The sequence below is a fragment of the Pseudorca crassidens genome, chromosome 3, assembly GCF_039906515.1.
Source record: "Pseudorca crassidens isolate mPseCra1 chromosome 3, mPseCra1.hap1, whole genome shotgun sequence".
Lineage (NCBI taxonomy): Eukaryota > Metazoa > Chordata > Mammalia > Artiodactyla > Delphinidae > Pseudorca > Pseudorca crassidens.
This window is the reverse complement of record NC_090298.1, coordinates 130,550,990-130,560,895: the sequence shown is the minus strand read 5'-3', so window position 1 is coordinate 130,560,895 and position 9,906 is coordinate 130,550,990. Positions and strand designations below refer to the sequence as shown.

At 47.8% G+C, this 9,906-nt stretch overlaps 1 protein-coding gene across 2 annotated transcripts in view; it reads right to left on the bottom strand.

Moving 5' to 3' along the window:
- Positions 1 to 800: 800 nt before the first annotated feature.
- LARP1 (La ribonucleoprotein 1, translational regulator) overlaps positions 801 to 9,906 on the bottom strand; it is a 57,525-nt gene continuing 48,419 nt past the window's right edge. For both annotated transcript variants that reach the window (XM_067732364.1, XM_067732365.1), the window contains 4 exons: positions 8,290 to 8,434; positions 6,266 to 6,375; positions 5,967 to 6,094; positions 801 to 4,444 (listed from right to left, as the gene is read on the bottom strand). In XM_067732364.1, coding sequence (XP_067588465.1) covers positions 4,235 to 4,444; positions 5,967 to 6,094; positions 6,266 to 6,375; positions 8,290 to 8,434 — 593 coding nt within the window. In that variant the 3' untranslated portion in view covers positions 801 to 4,234. The remainder of the gene's footprint in view (positions 4,445 to 5,966; positions 6,095 to 6,265; positions 6,376 to 8,289; positions 8,435 to 9,906) is intronic.

The following is a 9,906-nucleotide window of genomic DNA, read 5'->3' as shown; positions in this document are numbered from 1 at the left end:
AGCCTCACCTTTGGCCCCTGCGGGCCAGGGCCATCGGTGCTCTTAAAGTTCCTGTTCACCTGACACAAGGTGGAATTGTCTGGAAAACCATTTCAGATGGGACGCTCAAGTGCCAGGCCCAGGAGACAAACAGCTGTCAGGGAATGAGTAAACAAGGCTCATGTTCACTTTTGTAATGACACCCCAAGGCCAGGCCGGCATTCAGACTGTTCTCACGGCTGGTGCCTGGCCTCACGGGCCAGGGAGAGGCACCAGCGGCTCAGGGGCCGGTCCCGGTGGGAGCGCTCATCCTTCCTTCCCCGGCGTCAATCCTCAGGGCTCCGTGGCCGACCTGGATTCCACAGGGCCAGAGTGTTGCTCCCTCCTTTATACCCCGCAGGGAAGTCTGTCCAGTGAGGAGTCACAGCAACTTGTATCTTCCTGGCTGTGCCCTGACACCATGCCAAGCCACAGACAGTGCCTGAAGTCCTGGAATTCCAGCTGCTGGAATGGTGTCGCTCTGGTCTGTGGCACTGCCTACAGCTGCCCCATCTCACTTGAGACACGAGGCGGACATGAATTCAAGGCTGGCAGAAGCTCTCCGTATCTCCGAGGAAGCACCTGGAAGCACTAGCAGCCGCAGAAGCTGTGTCGGGCGCCCCTGCCCTGGGCAGACTCCCCGACAGCACAGTGGCAGAGCCCCGCAGAGGTTTCCTGTGCACATCCCGAGCGCAGGCTCCTCTGCATCTGCGGTCGGAAGGAGAACCAGGCTCCCCCCCACACCCCCAACAGCTGCACCCCTCATGGGAGACCAGCCAGGCTTTTGCCTTTTCAAGTTTTTATTTTTATACATTTTTTTGTATTAAAAAGAAAAGCATAATTACCACAAATTACAAACGACTAAAGCAGGACTAGAATAATGAATGAATCACTTCAGCCTGGAAAGCAGATACTCTCAATAATATTAATGTTATAATACAAGCTCATTCAAGTATTTTACATTTTTTTGTCCTTGTAAGTGTGATATCCTAGCACATGGTAAAGATAACGTACTATGAGCATAAGGTGGAACCTTCTCCGCAAAGCCGGTGACAAGTTTTCCTCTCCAGTCAGAAATGGGCTGTATGCTCTTATCTTCTCTGCCTCTGCTATCAACACGGCTGAAGGAGAGGGTGGGGCTGGGGCACATCCCGGGCCCTGCGCACACAGGAGAGACCTGGGGCCCCCGCTCAGGAGGCACCAGGCGATCCAGACCGCTCTACCCAGGCTTCTGGCAAAACACCACCACCCTCCCTATAAGCTAGTTGTCCTTCTTGCCCCTCCTCCCCACTGCCAGGGCTTTCTGAGCAACTTTCTTTTCAAAAACCAATCATCAGGAAAGGGAAAAAAAGAGCTACAATAGAACAAAACAAAAACATAACAACTTTGACACGGGGGGCTCTGCACCTGGATCTGAGCCCAAGGGGTCCAGGCTGGGGCAGGGTCGGGCAGCCCCTCTCTCCTGGTAGTGCCTTTACTCCCAGATTCAGGAGAGCACGAGAGAAACCTGCCCCTTAGCAGGGCCGAGGTACACAGACCTTCTGATGTTTGATGCCCAAAGGCTGTGTTGGCATGGACCAATCTTGGAAGGGAACAGGATGAACAGAAGGATTTGGGCAGGCTGTTGCTTTGTGTCTCCGATCTTGGATCCCCATGGAGGATGGTGCTTGTCACAGATACATCGGTCCTAAATTCAAGTGTCTTCAGAAAGTGAAGATGTAAACTACTCTTTGCAACATTAACTCCGAACATGTTACAAAAAAAAAAAAAAGGAAAGAAAAAAAGGAAGAAAAAAGCCCCCCCAACCCCAGCCTGTGTTGAGATGACGTCCTCACCTCCCCACCCAAAAGGGGCTTCCTCTTTGTGGGGTGTCTGTGGGGAGGATCAGGGAGAGGATGGCAGCCCCCTGGCCTGGGAGTAAACTCTAGATAAGAACAGCCTTTCCCCATACTCCCAAGGCTTCCTTGTGCCCCCAAACCTAGCAGAGGACAAACACTGAGGTTTCTGTGGTGCTGGATACAGTACAGGGCCGAGCAACCCAAAGGAAAGAAAGAGGCAATGAAGGGAAGGAGGAGGGCGTCCAGTGTCTGGCACATTGTGGGGCAGGCACCAGATTGGGCAGGGAGAGGCCTCAAACCCCACTGTCAGAGCAGAGACCAGACACTCATCCTTGGCTTTCGAGACAACCGGCTCACAGGAAATAAGATGGGCTTCCCCATACTAACTGCTGGGAGGCCAGAGATGGGGGAGGGCACAGGCCAAAGCAATGAGGTGCCCAAGACACAGGGCAAGCCCTAGCCAGCCTGAGATACTGTCTCCGACTCCCAGCTTTAGGGCCCGACAGGAAGCAGTTGACAAGGGCCAAGAGGCGTGAGCACATGACCACCACCACCTGTGGTGAGCGTGTTGGCATACCCGCACCCAGCCCCGTTTGTGAGGGTCAGTTTTGGGTCACCCTCCCTAGCTCTGGATGCCAGGAGACTCCAGCCATTCCACATGCCAGTGCTGTCATTCACAGCCCAAGTCAAGCAGTCAGTGGCTGGAGAAGTCAGGTATACTCTATGTCCACATATACCTTCCTGCCACAGGGCTTCTCCAACTGGCAGGACCCCCCCCCCCCCACCCTCAAAGCCTCCTCAATCTCTCGTTCCCAGGCGGGGTCAACTGGAGGGTGGGCAGAGATGGCTTGCAGAGGGGGCGGGGCACAAGATGGGGATACCCACCCGGCCCAAGGGAGGAGAACGGCATCTCTCTCCACCTTTTAAGAGACAAAGCCTCCTCGAGGTCTCAGAGATCTACCAAGGGAACGCAAGAAAGGTTTCCAAGCCTCAGCTGCCAAGTGTTCACCTTTCCCCTCTGAGGTGGGGGAGACAGTCAAGCCGAGGACGAGTGTGTCCCAGATCCAGGCCAACGCTGTCCTCCAACAGTCTGAAGCAAACTTGGCCTTGGCGTTCCAAGGGTAGGATGAAGGGTGTCACGGCAGGACGGGCCCTGGCGTGAGGCAACAGCAAGCAGAGCAAGGACACGACAGTGGCAGCAGTGTACAGACACGGGACGTCAGCTTCAAATGATGCAACAGCGGAGATATTCTGGGCACGGCTCTGATCTGAGCCGCCCCCAACTCTCTTGCCTACAGGCAGGAGGCACTGTACATGCAACTCAATCCAGAGACAGATTCTAGTCAATCCAGCCCAGGCACATCCAGAGAAGGTGGGAGCTCTTCGAGTTGACTCCACCGAGGAAAACAGGCATTTGGGTATTTCAGATTCCCACTCCACAATAAGGCAACTTTTAAAAAAATACTATTTCCAAGAACAAAACAAGAAAATTCCAAGGGTAGGGGAAAGACATCACTTTCTGTGGATTAGGTGGGGGTTTTCTGATGGTTTTTTTTGGTCTTTTATGGTCGATTTTGTCTTTTTTTTTTTTTTCTTTTCCATTTTCCCAAGGATGGAAAGGTCAGAGAAAAATAAAATAAATCATCTTTCAATAGTCTCTTCTGGTACGAGCAGCGTCTCTCTGGGCTGGGGAGTAAGGGGCATGGGGGGAGGGGAGTGGAGAGAGGCCGAAACCTTCCCCACCCCCACCTTCTAGATCCTTTGGTTTCCTTCTCCCGGAAGATGGCAGGAGGGCGTGGTAGGGACAGCAGGGAGAGAACAAGGTGATGGCAAGCCCCAGATGATCAAGGGGCTGGTGCTCGTGGGGCCCAGGGACGCTGCCAGAGCCTTCTGTGAAACAGTGCTGGGCAATGGGGCCCACAGGGCCTTTCTGTGGGCTGCATAGTTGGCTGGCGGGGGAGCAGGACGCAGCTGTGGATGGGGACCAGGGTTGCGGCCTACCAGCCGCGGGCAGGGCTGCAGAGTGATTTTGGTAATCCAGACGAACTATCAATAATTTAAAACTTGATATATATATATGTATATATATATATATATAAAAAAAATTTCCCCCCTTACCCTCCCCCCCCCCAGAAGAAGCTAGGATGTGAAGAAGAGCCATGGAGAGAGAAGAGGGAAGGGGTGTGTGGAGGCTCCTGCCCAGGGGCGCCTCTGATAGCCCAAATGGTGTACACGCTGCTACTCAGCACAAAGGCCCATCCTAACGACTACAGGCCTGTCCCTTCTCTGTCCCCTCTCCTGGGACTGGGCACCCCCACAGACTCTCACCTACCCCCTCCATCCCTTCTCCCCACAAAACCCCAGGGCTAAAGGGTTTTTCACTTTCCCAAAGTCTGTGCGTCCGAGTGCTGGCTTGTCCATTTAGCGTCTTCTCGGATGGGCTGGCCGGTAGCTGGTGTGGGGGGTTGGCCGACCACGGCGGAGGGCCTGCCGGAAGACTGGGAGGGGCACCGCCTCCTGCCCTCGCCGCTGCCACCTCCTGCTGCCACTGGGTGTCGCTTGTGGTTGCCCTCCTCACCCATGGGGGGCTGCAACAGAGGAGGGAGTCAGAGGTGATGAGGGAGCACTACTACCCACACCCCGTTCCTTGCCAGAGCTGTCTAGAGACCCCCTAACTTCCTACCTCCCAGTGTAGATGATGAATAGGTTTATGACCCTAAAAGCTAGTCACCCGTTTTATTAAGCACATCTCTATGCCAAGAGGCCGAGCCTTGTGCTGGTTTATGCACATTCACTCCGGTGGTCTACAACACCCTTTGATGTAGACATGACCATCTGATTTCACAGATGAGGACAGCGAAGCATAGAAAAATAATTTGCCAAGGGTCCCAGAGCTTTTAACTGGTAAAGACAAAATCTGGACCAGGCCCATCGACCTCTGAAGCCCAGGCCTTTATCCATACAAGTTTCTGCTCCCCTTCTGAGAAGAGGTCACTGCTCAGGAGATGGTACATGGAACGTGGCATGCAATATGCTGCAATGCCTCCGCTCAGAAGGCCCAGATGCTCCTGGGGACCGCCTCACGCCCCTCAAGGCCCTAAAAAGGACACTGATCTTGAGAGTCAGACCGGGATCCAGTCTAGCCTCACCACTGCCAAAGGTCCTGTAATAACCCCGAGGACACTTCCTTCCCTTTCTGGGAGCCAAGAGTGGAGCCCTTCTTGCTCTACTCCCAATAGGTCTTCCTATTCTCTGCCCATGTACTCCCCGCTCCAGGCCCAGAAAGGAGGAAGACCTTAAGGATGGAAGACAACGGACTCATCTTTTTGTCAGGACACCTGAGCAGCGCTGCCACTATCTCACTGGCTGGCCATGGGCTCCAGTTCATCCACTGCTATAGTGATGATAACGGTAATCCTGCTTGCTTCATATTATAAAGGTTAAATGAGGTCAGTGTAAGTGCCTAGCGCTATCAGTGTCAATTTTTAAATAAATGTGAGGACTATTATTTACTTCTATTTGCCCTTTTGCTAAAAGGTTTCAAGGGAATAAGATGACTGGCATATCCCTACTACATTATAATCTCTCTGAAGGAAAAAGTTTTACTTATCTCCAGAGTCCCTGAAGCACCTAGCACGGAAGAGGAACCAGCAGTAATAACTTTGACCCACCACTGGATGTCACTGTCGAGTCACTGCTCCAAGAAGATGAAGTGGGCGGAGCAGGGAAGAATCGGACATATTTTATAAACTTCTGGGGTTAGAACTGACCTCCCCCAGAAAGACATTTACCTTGGGTACTCATCCTGATCACCTCTAACTAGGGCACAGCAGCAAGGAGGGTTAGAGATAATAGGGAAAGAGCATTATGATGGTTTAGCCACATCCACCATGGGAAAGGGAGGAAGGAGCAACCATACACCCTCCAATTAGCCTTCACTGCCCAACTTCTCACACCCTCTGTTTAACAAAGAAACTGAGGCCCAAATGCGGGCAGGAAGGGTCCCTGAGCTAGTGGCACAGCTGGGATCAAAATCCAGGTATCCTGATGTCTGGTCCAGTTTTCTTTCTAGGACAATCAGGGTGGGAAAGAGGAGAGACATCCACTCACATCCACTCGGAAGTCTTCAAGACGTCGGAATTTGCCGAGGTATTCTTGAAGTTTGGGGTCAATGTCCAAATTTTTGGCTTTGGAATATTTCAAGAAGGCCCAGAACTTCTCCAGCCCATACAGCTGACCTGCAGGGAAAGAGGAGAAAGACGTAGAGAGAGACTTGGTTCTGCGAAGTTGAGAATTGAGAGGCTCAGGAGAGGGAGGTATGACATGATACAGACAAGCCCAGGCAGAGCTAGGGGCTGAGAAGACTGAGATGACCAGGGCTCGCAGAGCCCCAACTCTTTGACTCTTACCAGCTTCATAGTCCTTCACGGTTTCCTCCTGAAAGTCCTTAAATATGTCCAGCCGGAACTTCTTTTCCAGGCCATAACTGTAGTATCGAAAAAGGCACTCCAAACCATATCTGTAGAAGAACACAAGCCAGTGAAATTGGGACAGTTTCTTTATCTGTAAGACAGGAAATGCACCTGGATGATAGATGAACTATGAAACAGTTTAAACACATGGATTATTGAGAAAATGGTAAGCATACTTTGAGAAGGCTAACATTTAATGCTAGTCTAAATGAGTCCAGCATTAAATGTTTGCCAAGGGTCAGCAAACTGAGGCCGAATGAACGACAGCATCCTGCCCACACCCATTTGCCTATGAAATATCACTGGGTGCTTTCTGCTACAAGAGCAGAGTATTTGAAACAGAGACTTTATGTCCCACAAAGCCCAAGATATTTGTTGTCTGTCCCTTATGCAAAGTTTGTCAAGCACTGGCATGAACTCTCTGCAAAGCCATTTGACCATGCCAATTAGTAGGTTTCTTCATTTACCTCAGAAATTTCAATTCTAGGAACATACACCAGGGAAATGACCAAAAATGTAGACTAAGATTGTATAGATGTACAAAATTGTTCATAGCAGCATTATTTTGAAAAATTTAAATGTCTTAGAGAAGCAATTAAGAAAAATCATGGTAACTTAGTACAAAAGAATAATATAATCTATTAAAAATTATAATGGGGCTTCCCTGGTGGCGCAGTGGTTGAGAGTCTGCCTGCCGATGCAGGGGACATGGGTTCGTGCCCCGGTCCGGGAAGATCCCACATGCCGCGGAGCAGCTGGGCCCGTGAGCCATGGCCGCTGAGCCTACCCGTCCGGAGCCTGTGCTCCGCAACGGGAGAGGCCACAACAGTGAGAGGCCCGCGTACCGGGGGGGGAAAAAAAAAAAAATTATAATGTAAATATACTACTGAGAGATGTTTACAATATATTATAAAGTAGAAAAAACACATTTCAAACTGCTATATGTAGAATAAACCCACTGTTGTAAAGAAATATGTAAAATGTATATCTATATATGCACACATAAAGTCTGGAAGGGCACAGACTACATATATTAAATATTATTGACACTGGTTATCTTTGGGAATTGGGATTTTCAAATGATCTTGTCTCATGTAACAACTTCTGTAAGAAGGCAAAAAGGTTAAGTATTTTAACAACATGGAAAAGTGCTCATGCTTATAAATGATAAATAAGACATAAAAAGGCATTCCTTGCATGACCTAAATGATAAATAAAACATAAAAAGGCATTCCTTGCATGACCTAAATATACATAATATGGCAGAACATTAACACTGGCTGTCTCTGTACTGAAGGACATTTTCCCCCAGCTTCTTTAAACATTTCTGTCCTTTTCAAATTGCTTACAGAGAAAACATTTTACTTGGGAGAAAAAGTGTCCCTTCAAAGGTTTTTGGGTTTTTTTTTGAATAGCAAAATGTTGAAAGCAACCGAAGTATCTATTAATAGGAGACTAGTTAAATAAATTATGGTACATCTACACAGTGTAAGACCATACAAGCTATAAAAAAAGAACAAGAAAGTCATTTATAAATGGATACAGAATGACCTCTAAAATATAGCCTTAAGTGAAAAAGTGAGGTGCAAAATAATATCTAATGGAGGCCATCTCTTGTGTAAACAAAAGAGGTGTGTGGGGAGACTACCTAGGTCTGTTCTTGCTTACATAAGCAAAGTATTCTCAGAAAGGACTCACAAGAGTCTAACAATACTGGCTGCCTGTGGGGAAAGGAACTAGACGGCTGTAAAACTGGGATAAGGAGACTCCTCACTCGCTACATAACCTTCCGACTTCTTTGAATTTTGAATATATTACTCATTCAAAGTAATAATTTTTTACAAAGTACATGAAATATATATACAATAGATTTCCAATTACAGTTCTGGAAGTAGACCCAACGGAGAACCCTCACCACGCCCCCAAGCCCCAGCCAGAGCCTTCACCCCAATCCCACACACCTGTAGCCTTCTTTGGCATCCTCCAGAGCCAGCTGCTTGAACTCCTCATACATCTTTTTGTTGAAGTGATCTCGGAGGAAGAAGGACCAGAAGCGGAAGAGAGTGTTCATCTCCTGAGACTGGCCAATGCCCAAGCGTTTCCGCTCTGATTGAGGAGGAAGGAGGAAAGATGTGTTTTAGAGCCAGGCTGCCTGTGCTTCAGGGGACAAATGATCCTGGGGCTCAAAGACATCGGTCTTTTCTCCTCCCAACTCCCTTCCTCATCACCTGCCCCCTTAAGTGTTTGGGGAAGTGTTTATTGAGGACTAACTACCCTGCGTCAGGCTCTGCTGCTGGGCACTGGGCCTGAGCACCCCCAGAAGTAGGTGGCATCAGCTTCAGAACCAGGTCATCCTGGTCTAGCTCTCCACCTCAAAGGTTACTGCTCTCAGTGTAGTTATATAACAAGGAAAAGCATGAACAAATAATTTGTGTACTCCAACAAATTATATTCTTCACTATATCATCAGTACCGATTATTTCAGCAGTCCTACAATGTTAACGAGTAAAAATGGTACCATTAAAAAATATATGTAAAACACCCAAGAAACAAAAGGAAAAAACAGAAAAATCTAATATCACTAAAAAATTAAGAACCTTTGTTCTTAAAAGGACATGATCAACAAGGTGAAAAGACAACCCACAGAATGGGAAAAACTATTCGCTAATTATGTTATCTGATAAGGAGCTTGTACTTAGAATATATAAAGAATCATTACAACTTAATAATAAAGACAAACAATCCAGATAAAAAGTAGACAAAGGATCTGAACAGACATTTCTCCAAAGAAGACATTTCTTACAAATAGCCAATAGCACATGAAAAAATGCTCAACATTATTAGCTATCAAAACCGTATCAAATCAAATCAAAACCATAAAAAGATATCACTGCATACCCACTAGGATGGCTATACTCAAAAAGATAGACTATAACAAGTTTTGGGAGGATGTGCAGAAATCAGAACCCTCATACACTGCTGTTAAGAATATAAAATAGTGCTGCCACTCTGGAAATCAGTCTTGCAGTTCTTCAAAAGGTTACACAGAGTTACACTATGATATGACCCAGGAATCCCACCTCTTCCACTCAAGATAAATGAAAACCTATGTCCACACAAAAACATGTACAGGAATGTTCAAAGCAGCATTACTCATGATAGACAAAAAGCAGAAACCCAAAATGTCCGTTGATTGATGAATGGATAGACAAAATGTGGTACATCCACAGTGGAACGTTGTTTGATAATAAAAAGGAATGAAGTTCTGATACATGGTACAACATATAATGAACCTTGAAATTATTATGCTAAGGGAAAGAAGCCAGTCACAAAGGACTACATATTGTATAATTCCATGTATATGAAAAGTCTAGAACAGGCAAATCCATAAAGACAGAGAGCAGAGTGGTGGTTGCACAGGCCTGGGAGGAGGTGGGGAGGTGGGGGGGTGGGGAGTGACTAGTAAGGGGCACAGGTTTACTTCTAAGGTAATGAAAATGTTCTAAAACGGATTCTAGTGATGGACGCACAACTCCTAAATATACTAAAAGCCACTGGCTGCACTGTACACTTTAAAT